The sequence below is a fragment of the Haliaeetus albicilla genome, chromosome Z, assembly GCF_947461875.1.
Source record: "Haliaeetus albicilla chromosome Z, bHalAlb1.1, whole genome shotgun sequence".
Classification (NCBI taxonomy): domain Eukaryota; kingdom Metazoa; phylum Chordata; class Aves; order Accipitriformes; family Accipitridae; genus Haliaeetus; species Haliaeetus albicilla.
The window spans coordinates 1109993-1125689 of NC_091516.1; the positions used below are offsets into that span (position 1 = coordinate 1109993).

The following is a 15697-nucleotide window of genomic DNA, read 5'->3' on the forward strand; positions in this document are numbered from 1 at the left end:
ATATCCTTTTATAACTTTATTTGCAAATAAAATGAAGTAATACATCTTGTTGAATTTCTTACCTGCTGAATGAAAACCTACTTGTGAAACTGTGTAAGTATCAGTTTGTAAGTCAAATATACTTACAGTAATTTCTTTCCGTTGATAGGTATCATCCATGGGAATAACACCTTTCTTTGTAGAAAATGTCAGTGAACTACAGTTATGTGCCATCAAATTAGTGACTGCAGTAAGTACTTTTTAATTTGCAGTTTCATGTTCCTGTACTTCTGAGAGTTGTTAGGGCACTATGTTAGGGCACTTACATAGGCTGTATTTTCTCTCTGGTAGAGAACTGGAGTTTAGAACTAATTTTATTCTTGCACATTTTTACAGTTTGGTGTCATAATCTAGAAACAGTATAAAAACTAACTGAGCTGCCCTATTTGCAGACTACCCTATAGGAAGAAATACCCTACTTAAGCAAGGCACTTCTTAATTTTGGTTATGTAATTTAAGGTGTAAACACAAACCCCTTCCTCTTGCCTGTCCTTTCTTGTCTTAAGAAGTATTAGCAATGTGGTTTTCCTTATTTCCTATGTTAAGATTTTAATACATGCTATGGAATAAGGTATATAGAACTAGTAGGATACTTCTATGTAATAGAATAAATCCTTTTTCTCAGAAGAGATGGGTGTGTGAAAAATTCATGGGGCAGATAAAGTATTATTTCAGGAAAAATGCAGCACAACACAGATGTGCTTGTTCAAGTGGAAGTTTTCCATCTTTGTAAGCACGATATACTCAGTATTCTGCCTAAACAAGAGAGGCAAATTCTACAATCCTGACCCTGTAAATTGAAAGAGTATGTCATGTCAGGCAAACCTTAAAGCTTAGGATATGAAGTAAAACTGGTTTCTCAAATGTGCTCCACAACCATATGCATGTTCACGTAATTTATGTTCCCACAGAGTTTTGCCCTGTACTGGAGCCTGAAAGCTTAGTATTACACTATTTCACTTTCCTATACATTGTATTCTACCATTGACAAAATTTTTTAAAACATAAGATATTTTTAAGAGCTATTACACATTTATGTTACTTGAAGATTTTTAAAAAGCTGTATTTGAAAAAGTTTTTATATATTTTATAAAGAAATGCTTGCCTTGAAAAAACAAAGTAATGCATTAAAAACAAGGTATGCATGAATTATAATTTATTTAAGTGTCATGTAAAGTGTATGTTTCTATATATAATTTTTAGCAATATATTTAACAAGCGATATTTTATGTAACAATGAATAATTTTCTAACAATCCTGTACTGTTAAATAGGTGTTCTCCAGGTATGAAAAACATAGACAGTTAATATTAGAAGAAATTTTCACTTCCCTTGCAAGACTACCAACTAGCAAGAGGAGTTTGAGAAACTTCAGGTAATTTCTGGCATAGATTAATAACTTGTAGACAGTAGCATTTACAGGTTTGTAGATGTAGGATTTTAGGCTTCAGTATTAACTACTTCTTTAAAAATCTGCAACTCCGCAAGTTGCGCTTTATTAGAGGTTGATATTTCAAAACAGTGAGAGCAGAATTGCCTGACAAATGTCTTGCAATAATCACTGTTCCTTATGCCATCATATTTCTGCCTGCTTACAAAAATAATTGAAATATCTTATATGTCTCACTAAGGATGTAAATGAGTGTAATTTTAGTGTGCATTCAGAGTGGTTTTGTTGGAAAATTCATCGGTTCTGTTTGTATGGAGTTACATATTTCTTCATTGCTAAAGCTTAATAGGAAAATTCTGGTTGAATTTCTTTGAATACACACTCAGAGCACTCTTTCCAGGAAGGAAATCAGTTTAATATCTCTTTGAATGAGTTTCATTTAGGAACTACTCTGTTCACTTTAACTGTCTTTTAAGCACTTCAGCTGGATTTCAGTGCATCTTCAGAATAATAGTATAAGTTCAGGTTCAATCTGAGAAAGAATCTGACCTGAACTGGATTTTGTTTAACATTGAGGTTGGGACACTTTATATGATTCTAAACCATTTGGTTTTGGTGTTGATTTTGTTCCTTGATTGCATACATCTTGCCCCCTGAGACAGATTAATTGTCAGTTAAATATTTTGTCGGATCCAGGGTGGATGAACAGGATGTATCCAGGAAAAGAAATACACTGAAACTTTGAAATTGAATTCAGTGACCCTGATGTTAACCTAAGTGTTTGCTCCTAGTATTTCCTATTGTTCTGGTTATAGACATCAGAGAGATCTAGTAGATAGGAAGGTGGTAGGAATAGGAGCATAAATGATAGACAGGCTCTTTGAATTAGGACCTGTACCAGAAGGAAGTCACTATCTCAAGACCACAATGACTGCACCGTTTATCTGTACAAGTCCTAACTCTGCTCTGTTAAAGGGCGTTCTCTAACTGTGGCTACAGTCAGGAAGGGTACAGCTTACACAAAATCTGATATGAAAGTTTTTCTCTCTAAAAGTAGTCAGAGATAACTTCATAAAGAAAATAAATACAATCTGGTTTGTGCCGAGTTCGTATTTTGATAATCTGGGGAGAGTGATGTCAGGGATTATCACCTTTTCATATTGTTAAGGGTAGCAATAGATGGTGTTGATGTATGTATGGGTAGTAAAGACCATACTAGTTCTCAGGTTTTATCATGAGACAAATGTGGAGTGTATTCATATTGGTCTTACTAACTTAAAGACACACTTAAGACACACTTAAAGACACTTGCATGCTGAAGTTCCTGTCTCTTATGCTATCTCAGATGGCCATAGGTGTAACTCCTGTAGAAGTCAGTCTATGTCATGGTCACTATTTTCTGGTTTAAAAACCTGCGTATTTCACATACATTAAATAAGTAATAAATTATTAGGGCAACAAGCCTATATAGTAATTGCCTTCGCATGTAGGTGTTTGATTTATTAAATATTACTGCAGATTTTTTGGCTGCTGAACTTCACAGATACTCTGATAACCATCTGTGGGCTGCTTCAATTCATCTCTTCTGCCTGAGAATAATATTTACTGGTTTTGTTAGACCAAATCTTAGACTGCATAAAAGAGAAGCAAATAACTAGATAAATGTCTAGAACACAGATTTCTAGCTGTGGTAATAATTTTAGAAAGATATTATTTAGGACCAAAAATTTTTGGTTTGTTTTGTCTTTTTTGTTTCGTTTTAGTGTTAATGCTGTCTTTTCTTATTAACAGGTTAAACAGCAGTGACACTGATGGAGAGCCTATGTATATTCAGATGGTAACAGCACTGGTTCTACAGCTTATTCAGTGCGTGGTGCACTTACCCTCAGCAGAAAAAGATTCGAATTCAGAGGAGGAATCAAACAAGAAAGTAAGATATTTTTTAAAAGCCATAATTTTTTTTTTGTGCAGGAATGACTTTGTGTGTTTCTAGGTGTAATATTTTATTATGGTGCTCTAGTAACCAAACACTGTAATTTTATGTCTGCTGTAATATTTGATGCATGAGAAATGCTGATCTGGAAATCATATTTCTGTGTATGCTAAAATAATAAATGTATCTTGCTATTTTTAGGTGGATCAAGATGTGCTTATTACTAACTCATATGAAACAGCTATGAGAACAGCCCAAAATTTCCTTTCGATTTTCCTTAAGAAGTGAGTACTGTTGCATTCTTTAGCATATTGATGAAACCAACTCCAAATAAAGTCTGTCATACTTTAAGACAAACCTAACCATTTCTCAATGCTAAATACCTACTCATAAAGTATTTATAACAATATACTTTATAGATCCCTAAGAGAGCTACCCATCTGGACAAAATTTCTTATGGAAAGGAAATTCTGCAGAGGTCTTTTTATATTTAAGAATCTGATGGTTCATGTAGCATCCTTTTATTAGTGGTCTGTTACTCATCTGAAGCCTGGAAGAGAAGGCTGAGTAAATATTTAAGCAGTGAAACCATGTTCATTTAGTCATCAGAATGACAAAGATACAAAAAAACTATAAATTACTTTATTTAGGTAAAGTTAGAAATGTCAATAGCTCAAAAGGGGAAAAAAAACCCCTAGTATACCTGAATAGCAAATGGATTTCTAAGAATAAGTCCTGAGGTTTTTATCGTGTTAATTTCTACTCTTAAGCCGAAAGGCTATTTAGTAGCCATCTAGCAATCTCTCTGCATACTTCCATTATCATTAAAGTTAGGGATGCCACATATAAGTGAAACACTATCAGGTATTTTATCTTTTGATTTTTTTACATTCAGATTTTAACCTTTGTGGGGCATAATACTGAGATGTCTTATCGCTGTCAGATAAATCAGACAAAGCTTGAGGAATATAGACACAACACCTCCTAAATACCCCACTCCAGCTTGAGCTTTACAATTTTACCTACTTTGTCCATCCCAGTTAATGCAGACTTTTAACTCAAAGCAATAAATAAAAAATTATAGGAACAAAATTCTGCTATCATGGATTAGCTGCTTTACTTGCAGTGCAACTTGGAGTGATAACTGTTTAAACTATTTCTCCGTAAATGGATAATTTGCTAGTATTTCAGATACTTTTTTTAGAATTGCATAAAACTGTTTTTCTGATTAAACATAGGGTTACTTCTGTTTGTTTCAGAAAAAAAGCTTTAACGGCTCTTAAATTTGCTTACAAAATGCATTTTCTTTTAAACAGGTGTGGCAGTAAACAAGGGGAAGAAGATTACAGGCCACTGTTTGAGAACTTCATTCAAGATCTTCTTTCCACAGTCAATAAACCAGAATGGCCAGCTGCAGAATTGCTACTTAGCTTATTAGGAAGGCTATTGGTAAGGCATTCTTGTTTTTAACTGTTATATTAATTTATATTGTATTACAATGAAGACTTTTTTAATTCAGCTGAAATTGCTACAGGAATGCTTTCTGATTGTTGATACACATCAGCATTAAAGAATTTTCTTATGTGCATCACTACTATGTAATACATAGAGGTGTAGAGGATCATTGATACAGAACTTGTTAAAGGTGATATGTATACAGTTTCTCATAGAAGTCCACTTCCACTATTCCATGACATTTTCAACATGCAAAAATGCCGTTGTATAGCATCTAATAAGTGTAGATATTAATGTGGAGTGAAGTCAGACTAATAGCTGTAATTATTCATGTTAAATATCTTCTCTGGACTATTCCTTTAGCGCAGAACCTGAAAATAATTAAGTGGGTTTTTATCAATAATAGCATTTACTTATGATATTTTACAGAATGTGAATATTTTTGTTTACATGTTTTTTGAGAGTTGTTCTTCAGTACTACAATGTAATTAACACAGTAATTTGAGCTGTTTCTTGGAAAAATACTTTATAGTCCTGCTCCTGGTAAAGTGTAGCTTTCTTTATACTTGTGTGAATAATGAGGAAGTTGCATTATGGTGCTTAAGATCTATGCTATTGCAAAGGATATCTGCTGTACTAGTTGTCTGGTTTATTTTATGAAAACACATATTTTAAAAAACTCTGTAGAGAGACAGAGAGGCCCAATAAAGGAAGAAACATTAATATAAGTAAGTAGTGTATCTGAGAGATAATAGTAAATTACATAATTTTATGTAGCATGGAAGTTAGGTGGAATAAGGTTGAACAATGTCTTGTGAGAAGAATCTCAGTTGCATAAATAAATGTTTGTTTTTAACAGTTTATTCTGTTTTTCTTAGGTTCACCAGTTCAGTAACAAATCTACAGAAATGGCATTAAGAGTTGCATCACTTGACTATCTTGGAACTGTAGCTGCAAGACTGAGAAAAGATGCAGTCACTAGCAAAATGGATCAAGGATCTATAGCCAGAATCCTCAAACAGGTGTGTGAAAGATCCCGTGCCAGCTGGATTGAGATGTATCCATTCAAATACTTGAAAATTTTAAAGATGTTTTAAAAACTGGCATTTTGGAGAACCAGATTTCTGAATCAAATATACTCAATTTATAAGTGTCACATTTGTTAGCTCATGTCTTTCTTGCACCATCTCTTTAGTAATCGTATGAAGTGGTTAATTACAGTGGTTAAGCCAGTTTTCTTGTGACAATACAGAAGAAATAATGGAGCAACAGTTGGATTCTGTCTTAAGAGGCCTTACAAATATGTATGTATGTGCATTTGCTATTGTGAAGTGGTAACTCAGCTTCTGGCACTCATATACAAGCTTTAGAAAGTTAAACTACTAGGCCTGTAAGGTTAGTTTTTGTGTGATGTAGCTGGTATTGGTCATCTTTTTTTTTTTTTTTAACTGTATGTGCATATACCTTTCATTAGGGGGTGCATATTTGCATTTCTGCTAATGCTGCTCAATTATCAAAGCAATGCATGCATTTGGGCTCTATACAGTACATAGTATGATAAGAAAATTTCAGATCTTACATGTTCTTTTAAAAACGTGGACTTGCACGTTTCTGATGGACACTATGCATTTCTTTCTGAACTGCTAACTGTTCTCAGCGTGATCTGAAGTTGAGTACTCATATGAAGTTCATTTCCCTTTCAGTTACCTGAAAAGACTACAGATCTGTTACATGTAGTTTATAATGAATGTTATAGATTTATGTTGAAGGAAAAACTTATGCACTTTACAGGCATTCAAATAAAGAATCAAAATTCATCTACTCCTTTATGAGGCTGATACTTCCCATAACTTCTGTCAATTAGAATGTTCTACAACATACAGTGTCAAATCTTCATGTCCGTGGCTTAATATAATCTATACTTCTATGTTCTAAGGGCTTATAACTCTGATCTGTTGGCAGCAATTCTGACAGTTCTACATTAGACTTCGTAGGGACATACTTTCGAAGAATCCTTTTCTCTTTCCTTATTTCCAGAAGTTATAATAGTATTGAAAGATATTCCAAAAAGATAAATACCTGTGCAGTGACCTGAATTTTTTCTGTTTGTTTCGGCGTTTTTACAGGATCAGGCAGTAACTAAGCATGGGCATCTGCAGAAAATAAAATTGCTGGGGGCAGTTGAGTGCTAACAGCATTTTTTTCAGTTACGCAGGAAGCTTAACATCAGTGATAGTAGACAGTACCATCTGTGCATTGTGGAAGGTGTGTACTATACAGTACCCAGTCAGGGTAGACAGTGTGTTGTTTATAAATTATTTGTAACATAAGAACAAATAAATACTTGGAAACGTGTACGTGACAGCTAAGCTTCACGAACAGCAAGAAAATAAGATGATCCATTGGTAGACATACTTGGCTATCATCATCGGAAACTTAAGTTGTTATTCCCATTCAGAAATGAACTTGTACCTCTACAGATTTTTCTTTCCTGCTGAACTGAATACTTAGACTCCAGATATTTCCTTCTATGCTCTGATATCATTACCAGGATATTCCCCAATGACTGATGAATGCTTATAACTTTCTCTACTGTGGTTTGGACTCATGACCCATAGAATTAGATATAGGAGAAAATCTGTTCTGTTTTGACATTTTTAAACAGTAGATTTTTTTCATAGAAATCTGTCATAGATTTTCAAGTTTATTTGAACACATGTGCATGCTTTTCATTATTTATCTCTAGATACACTGATGTTCTGGGCTTGTAACTGTACCTTTCTCCACTTGCTGATGTTTGCAAGCTATATTATGTGCTGTATTTGTGACAAGATTCTCAATCTGTGCTGTTCATACAGAAGTAAAAATGGTTGTAAGTTATGAGTTTTATTGCTAAAGAAGAAAAATGTTTTGTAGCTGAAGAATTTTAAGCCAGAAATTATTCATCTACTTTTATTATGAATTTTGAGTATGATTTGTTGTGGGCTTCACATTTTCTCTTTGTTTGTTCTGGATTTTTTGTTTGAAAATAGGTAGGCAGTTAAGGTTCATCAAGCAACTCTTCTATTCAGCTAGTTATCCACAGAATTTAACATTGGTTGAAGGCTGGGATTTTGAATCATAATCTGAACATATATTAGGGTGCCAAATATATATATATAAACCTATATTAGTATTATGTGCATTGTAGACATGTTTTAAACTCTTGAACCCCTTCACTTTGAAAAAAAAAATCCTTTTGTGTGCTGTAACATCAGCAACTGCAAGGACCTGTGTATTTCGGTATAATACTAAGGAAAAAAGGGTGGTTGATGGCTTAGTTTTATGCTGTCTTGTAGATGTTGAGGAAGTTAGTTCATGAGTTTGCTTTTATGCTGTTTTTTAGGTGTTGAGAAAGTTAGTTTCTGACTCAGGCACAAGTTCATTGATACTGATTTATTCACCATAACCTGTATATGGGGAGAAGTACATTGTCTCATGGTCATATACGAGATCATTTTTTGATTTGCATAGGCTAGAACTATTTAAGAGATCAGGATATACACAGAATCATAGAATAGTTTGGGTTGGAAGGGACCTTTAAAAGTCATTTTGTCCACCCCCCCTGCAATGAGCAGGGATGTCTTCAACTAGACCAGGTTGCTCAGAGCCCCAACCAACCTGTCCTTGAATGTTTCCAGGATGGGGCATCTACCACCTCTCTGGGCAACCTGTTCCTGTGTTTCACCACCCCTCATTGTAAAAACTTTCTTCCTTACACCTATCTAAATCTACCCTCTTTTAGTTTAAAACCATTACCCCTTGTCCTACTGCTGCAGGTCCTATTAAAAAGTCTGTCCTTGTCTTTCTTATAAGCCCCCTTTAAGTACTGAAAGGCCACAATAAGGTCTCCCTAGAGCCTTCTCTTCTCCAGGCTGAACAACCCCAACTCTCTCAGCCTGTCTTCATAGGAGAGGTGTTCCACCCCTCTGATCATTTTTGTGGCCCTCCTCTGGACCCGCTCCAACAGGTCCATGTCTTTCCTGTGCTGAGGACTCCAGAGCTGGATGCAGTACTCCAGGGAGGGGTCTCACAAGAGCAGAGTAGCGGGGCAGAATCATGACCACACTTCTTTTGATGCAGCCCAGGATATGGTGGGCTTTTTGGGCTGCAGGCACACGTTGCCAGCTCATGTCCAGTTTTTCATCACCAGTACCCCCAAGTCCTTCTCCACAGGGCTGCTCTCAATCCCTTCATCCCCCAGCCTGTATTGAAACCAGGGATTGCCCTTGGCACTTGGCCTTGTTGAACCTCATGAGATTCACATGACGCCACTTCTTGAGCTTGTCCGGGTTCCTCTGAATGGCATCCCCTCCCTCAGACACGTCAACTGCACCACTCAGCTTAGTGAGATCTGCAAATTTGCTGAGGGTGGACTCGATCCAACTGTCTATGTCATTGATGAAGATATTAAACAGTACTGGTCCCAGTATGGACACCTAAGGGACACCACTCATCACTGATATCCATCCAGACATTGAGGTGTTGACCAGTACTCTCTGTATGCAACCATCCAAACAACTCCTTATCCACCAAACAGCCCATCCATCAAATCCATTTCTTTCCAGTTTAGAGAGAAGGATGTTGTGGGGGACTGTGTTAAAGGTCTTTTACAGAAGTCCAGATAGATGACATCCATAGCTCTTCCCCTGTCCACTGATCTAGTCACTCTGTCAGAGAGGGCCACTAGATTGGTCAGGCAGGACTTGCCCTTGGTGAAGCCATGCTGGCTGACTCGAATCACCTCCCTGTCCTCCATGTACCTTATATACATATAGGAAATGTAAGTATTTCCTCTTAAATAGCCTCTTGGAAAAAAATACATTCTCTTTTTAACATTCATACGGTTTTGATATTACAAACCTGATACATAGTCTCCAGCACTGGTTTTCAGATGAGTATTTCATATCTAGTGCTTTTTGTGCATCTTAGAAGTGCTTCACATACAGTAGGTGACATATTTTTTAAATGTGTGTTTGTTCTCAAGCTTTTTGACTGGTAGAAACTTAGTTGGAGCTCAGAGAGCATGATTCTTTACTGCTGGAGCTCAGAGGTGTTTGGGAACAACCTCTGTAAGTTTTTTCCTGGATTGAGAACTCTTCCTGCACTTTGTATGGATGCTTTATCCCTGAAAACAGTTATACCAGATATTTTTGCAAAGAGCTAAGTTATTTTTATTTCGTTGAAGTTTTCCATACCTTTTTACTGTTGTGTGTTTAATATTTCTTCTTATTTTATTATTTTGCCTTTTATCCCTTGTTCACCTGAGAATTCACTGTTTCGATATTTAATATTGGTGAGACAGCTAATGATGACTTTTATAGGTTAAACCTTGTGTCAGTCTGCTGTGTGTGATTTCAGCCCTTCGTTTTTCCTCCGTGACAGAGGGTCTTCACACAAGATCATAGAATGAAAATTAATCAAATCAGTCGTCCTGTTTTAAAAACCAGTCTTATTCTGCTCTTAATCTTTTTTAGATTTTAGAGACACAGTGTAATTTGTTTCAGCCTCTATGCAGTTTCTAAGCAATTGGTTAAAAAATTGTTAAAGTTCTGCAGTTACCAAAACAACTGATTTCAGTGTGGCTTATATGTGGACATGCAGATTTTCAGATGATAATTACCACTGTGCAATATCTGTTTTATAACTATCTTTCTATTTCTGACAGGTTTCAGGAGGAGAAGATGAAATTCAACAGCTGCAAAAGGCTTTGCTAGATTATCTGGATGAGAACACAGAAACTGATGCATCATTAGTGGTAAATTTCAGCTTTCTGGTGTCAAGTGTATATAAAAATAATTTCAGTAATGTGTACTGACTAAAATGATTTTCAGTTATGCATATTAGTGTTTCAACCTAACATATACTGTTGATTGTGTTTTCCAAAATATTGTTGATGCATTAGATTCACTTAATCTCATTATAAATCTGTTATTTTTCCTTTTCTGTATCTGTTGTTTTTGTTTTCTGTGCATTCTGCTATATTCCTCCAGTTTTCTCGGAAGTTTTATGTAGCTCAGTGGTTCCGTGATACAACTATGGAGACAGAAAAAGCAATTAAATCTCAGAAGGATGAGGATTCATCTGAAGGAACTCATCATGCAAAAGATGTTGAAACCACAGGACAAATCATGCACAGAGCAGAAAGTCGCAAAAAGTTTCTTCGCAGCATCATTAAAACTGCTCCATCTCAGTTCAGTATATTCAAGTATGTTTCAGTACCACTTATTTCTTTATTAGCCATGCATTTGATGTTTTAAATAATTTTTGATAAGCATGTCCTAATTAACACATGGAATTTGTTGCAGGATGAATTCTGATACTGTGGACTACGAAGATGCGTGTTTGATTGTTCGCTACTTGGCCTCTATGAGGCCGTTTGCCCAGAGCTTCGATATTTATTTGACACAGGTAAACTGTGCCGGAAGTCTTGGTACAGTGAAACACAGTTGGTTTCTGATTCCAAACACTTTTGCTGTAGTGTGCCATATCTGTTCATTGTTGAGCACAGGTATTTAACTGGCCATGATGACACCATGTGCTTTCATATTCTGTATTGATGACATAAGTGATTATGTTTCATTTTCTTGCATGTGTTTCATATGTCACATTGTACCTACATTATTTTATTTGTCCATGTATGTGTATGGCAAAATCATTACAATTAGATGCACACAGTAAGAGGATAATTACAAAATGTTGAAATCGTTTTCAGAGTTTCAGTAAGATGCATGCTCATTTGGTAATATTAACTCATGAAATTGAGCTTGATTTGATTTGAAAATAAAGCCAGCTTGGTCAGTTGCTTGCAGTGCATGTTACTGTCACTTTGGAAGCTGTCATTTGACCGGTGTTGTTTCTTTGCTTTTCCTGGGAGAAGAGCGCTAAGATGTTGGCATGGTGACATGTTTGAACTCCAGTATTAGTTTAGGTTGTGTTACTTATATTGATCTGCATACAGACCCATTATTAAAATTATAGTGCGCAAATCCAACTCTCCTGTTAAAAGAACCGTGGTGAAAGCCACAACTGAATGACAAAAGCAGAGTTTGAAATAAAGGGACTTAAAGTGAACATACAGACTGTGTAAATCCTGTTTGGACCAGTCTTAGAGGTGTAGCAAATCCTAGTAAATATCCATGCTCAGTTATCAGTGCCACAGAACATCACTTGCATGTACCTTTTTACTGTCTGAGTAGATATACTGAATTTTTAGTAGACAGATATTCTTACATTAGTTAAATTGTTTGCATGCTATTCTGCTGCATTCTTGCTTGTTAAACGTTGTTTGCTACTTTCCCAAAGCAACTGAATCTTTTTTTTGTTCTCTTATTAGATTCTGCGTGTACTTGGTGAAAATGCAATTGCTGTTCGAACAAAAGCCATGAAGTGTTTGTCTGAGGTTGTTGCTGTAGACCCCAGTATTCTAGCCAGGGTAAAAAAGGAAATATCTGTCATGCACATACGTTCTTCTGTCATGCTTAAAATAAATCTTCATTTCTTATTTTGAATACGTTTCATTTGTTCTTTTTAGCTGGATATGCAACGAGGTGTTCATGGACGGTTAATGGATAACTCCACTAGTGTACGCGAAGCAGCGGTGGAGCTGCTTGGCCGATTTGTGCTCTGTCGTCCTCAGCTTGCTGAGCAGTATTATGACATGCTGATTGAAAGAATATTGGTATGGTGACTTGTGATATTTATGATAAAATAAGTGGCATTGGAAAATTTGTTTTTAACTGAGTTTATGTGTTTAATAATATGGAATGATGATCCCAAGAGTAAATTATATCTTACTGTTTTAATGAGGAGCATCATGCTTTTAAGACCAGCCTTGTAAAATGCAACACTTGTTTCCAGTGAGGCTTTGTTACATCCAAAGGTAAATATATATAGAAAGTTGTACTGCATCGGAATCAGGATTATATTCCTTTTGATTCCATTATTAAGGCACAAATTAGGTGAAATGAGGGATTTTGCCACATCTGTCAAGTCTGAGATATGGGTCACTGAGGGCAGTTCAGTAGTGTGGGTGATAAAGAAAGATCTACAACACAGTAATCTAAAGATGCTATTTGTAATCCAGAAGAAAAGAAAGAGAAAACTACTTTGCTTTTCTGTACTATTCTTAGTGTTTTAAAAGGCTTCTTATTAGAATTTTTGTACAAAAACTGATTTTTGTCTGGGTGTTCAGGTAAAATACAACGTTAATTTAACTGTAAGATAAAACTAGCTCTTAGCATCCACGTCAGGTTTTTAGTCAATTACTACTCATTTGCTATAGTTACATCATAAAACATGTTTGTGAAGGGTTTTGAAGATAAGTAGCTTTGTGTGCATATAAGCATGCATAAAGCAGTTCATCCTGACATTCAGATTCAACAGGATTTGAATAAGGTAATATGAAGTGAAGCTCCTCATCCATCTCCTTAGACAAAGCCTAGGAAAATGAAAAAGACTGCTGCATGTATCTTATCCATAAGCTTTATCCAAAGACTTGAATTATTACAGTTCAGAGCTACAAATAATCTTGTGTGTTCCAACAAAGTAACTAATGCATCATCACATCTACTTGTCAACTCTTGAATTAAGAAGTGGAATTATACATTTGCAACATCATGAGCTCTTAGGTAGGAGGGTATAAATGGAGGAAGCATTTCAGCATTCTGGGGACTCAGCCAGAACCTTTAGAATTGTTGCAAATAAAGTGATACTGCTGACCTTTTGTATCAGTGCACTCCACAATATTTTAGCTGGCTTTTCTAAATAAATTTTGCAAGTCAGATTGGGTGATCTTCAAATATTAATTCATATTTCTCATTTGTTTTCAAGAGTGTAACGCTTTTCTCTTCACAGGATACTGGTATCAGTGTCAGAAAAAGAGTCATAAAGATACTTAGGGATATCTGCATTGAACAACCGACGTTTCCCAAAATTACAGAGATGTGCGTAAAAATGATTCGGAGAGTCAATGATGAAGAAGGCATTAAGGTAGAATGAAACATATCCTTCAGGATTTTAATTATTTTTATTTTAGTGTTTCTATATTTTGCCCCCCCAAAAAAATCAAAAAAGTATTGGATTGCTCCTTTGTAATATTTATGACTTTCATTCACTTTTAATTTTTGAGAGCAGATATCTTGGCTTTCTAAAATGCTCTCTGACTTGTTTTTCTTTCTGTTCTGTCTTCTATTTTCTTAAAGTTCTTGCTGACAAAAGATTTTTAGAAGTTACTTTCTAGAAATTTTTTTTCTTCCTCCAAGTGTTGTCTCTGGTACTTCTAACAGGTAAAATTGACACATAAAGCTTCTTTCTGCAAATAAAATAAACTTTAAGTCAAAATTAAACACTTGGTGTCAAGATATGCCAGATTTGTAAATTCTGCATATAAAAATTATAAAGTATTCATCTGTGCTAATCTTGCATTAATTCTGAATATTCATTGAATCAGTTATTCCCCCTAAAATGTTACTTGCATGATCATACTCTACTCTTTGTGCAATGTATATGCAGAAGGGCACAAAACAAAGATCATGTGTTAAATCATAAACCTGACAATGATGGTTTTGTTTGATTTGGCAAAATAATTTTAAAATTGTTGGGTAATTAAGAACACACCTGTAATAATTTTGTATCACATTTTCAGTAGGATTTGAAATTTGAAACTTTAAAGCTGCAGCATATATTTTTACCACTTGAGATAGGTTAATGCCAAGTGCTTTCTGAGAAGACTGTTAATCAAGAAGTAGATAAACAGCTGGATCCAAGGTGCTGCTGGGAAAGGAGGATGACCTTGTTCTGTCTGCTCCTTCCCCTTGCCTTTCTAGCAACATCAGAAAAAATGAGGCATTATCTTCAATGTGTTTTTTATGTTTCCATGAATGAGGAAAGCTTCTTACAATGATATGCCTTATTAGTAATTTGGGAATAATTTTGTTCACTTTCATTCTGTTCCATTTTTTCCTCCATCCTAAAACATTGGAAGGGAATGTACTTCCTGTGTTTGGATATAGAGACTTGGCTTCTTTCTCTTTCCCACCTTGTCACAGCTGCTTTGAAAACTCCAAAGTAACCTACCATTGCTGCTAGTTCTGCTGTAGAAATCATAATCTTGTGTTCAGTTGTCAGCTTCTCAGGGTACTGTGTTTTCCTGAGGAATGCAAATTAATGCAGGAAGGTGGTAACTGAATTTTCCGTAGCATCAGTTTCCAGTGATCATTTTGCTGAAGCTTGCTTAGAGGTCATTATAGCTCCTGTAATAGTAGCTCTGGGTCTGTCTCAGATAACATTTCCTACAACAGTCTCACTTAGGTTGATGATTCCTTATGAAATGGCATGCGTCGTCAACAAATCTATTGTATGGATGTATTAGAAATAATACCTGCATGGCAACATAAGTTTATTTATTTCTACTAATATTTTTTTTCCTTCAGAAATTAGTAAATGAGACATTCCAGAAGCTCTGGTTTACTCCAACTCCACACCATGACAAAGAAGCAATGACAAGGAAAATACTAAACATCACTGATGTGGTATGTTAAATAAATTTGAGTTAAGTTGTGTGCAAAATTTGGTTATGCTTTTAGTGTCTTTGAAATGTTGTCTGTAGTTTTTTAGAATACAGTAATTTCATTGTCAGATGGTTTTCTTTTCATATCTCCTGGCATTGAATATATGCTAAAATTATTCATCTGATGGAACAGGCTGTAGGAAACTTTAAATGCTCACTACTCTGCTGGCAATGGTAACTGGGACCACACTATATTCAGGTTGTATAAAATAGTTGTTCAGTTAAAACACAACAAATTTCTATTAAATTTAACATTTTCCAGGAGTTGCTAG

At 35.4% G+C, this 15697-nt stretch overlaps 1 protein-coding gene across 5 annotated transcripts in view; it reads left to right on the forward strand.

The window, feature by feature from the left end:
* The window catches only part of NIPBL (NIPBL cohesin loading factor), a 171993-nt gene that overhangs the window by 136908 nt on the left and 19388 nt on the right, over window positions 1–15697 (forward strand). For all 5 annotated transcript variants that reach the window (XM_069776865.1, XM_069776870.1, XM_069776868.1 and 2 more), the window contains 13 exons: window positions 149–229; window positions 1313–1413; window positions 3220–3358; window positions 3563–3645; window positions 4678–4810; window positions 5695–5838; window positions 10524–10613; window positions 10849–11063; window positions 11164–11266; window positions 12192–12290; window positions 12390–12536; window positions 13712–13846; window positions 15289–15387. In XM_069776865.1, the coding sequence (XP_069632966.1) occupies window positions 149–229; window positions 1313–1413; window positions 3220–3358; window positions 3563–3645; window positions 4678–4810; window positions 5695–5838; window positions 10524–10613; window positions 10849–11063; window positions 11164–11266; window positions 12192–12290; window positions 12390–12536; window positions 13712–13846; window positions 15289–15387 (1569 nt within the window). The remainder of the gene's footprint in view (window positions 1–148; window positions 230–1312; window positions 1414–3219; window positions 3359–3562; window positions 3646–4677; window positions 4811–5694; window positions 5839–10523; window positions 10614–10848; window positions 11064–11163; window positions 11267–12191; window positions 12291–12389; window positions 12537–13711; window positions 13847–15288; window positions 15388–15697) is intronic.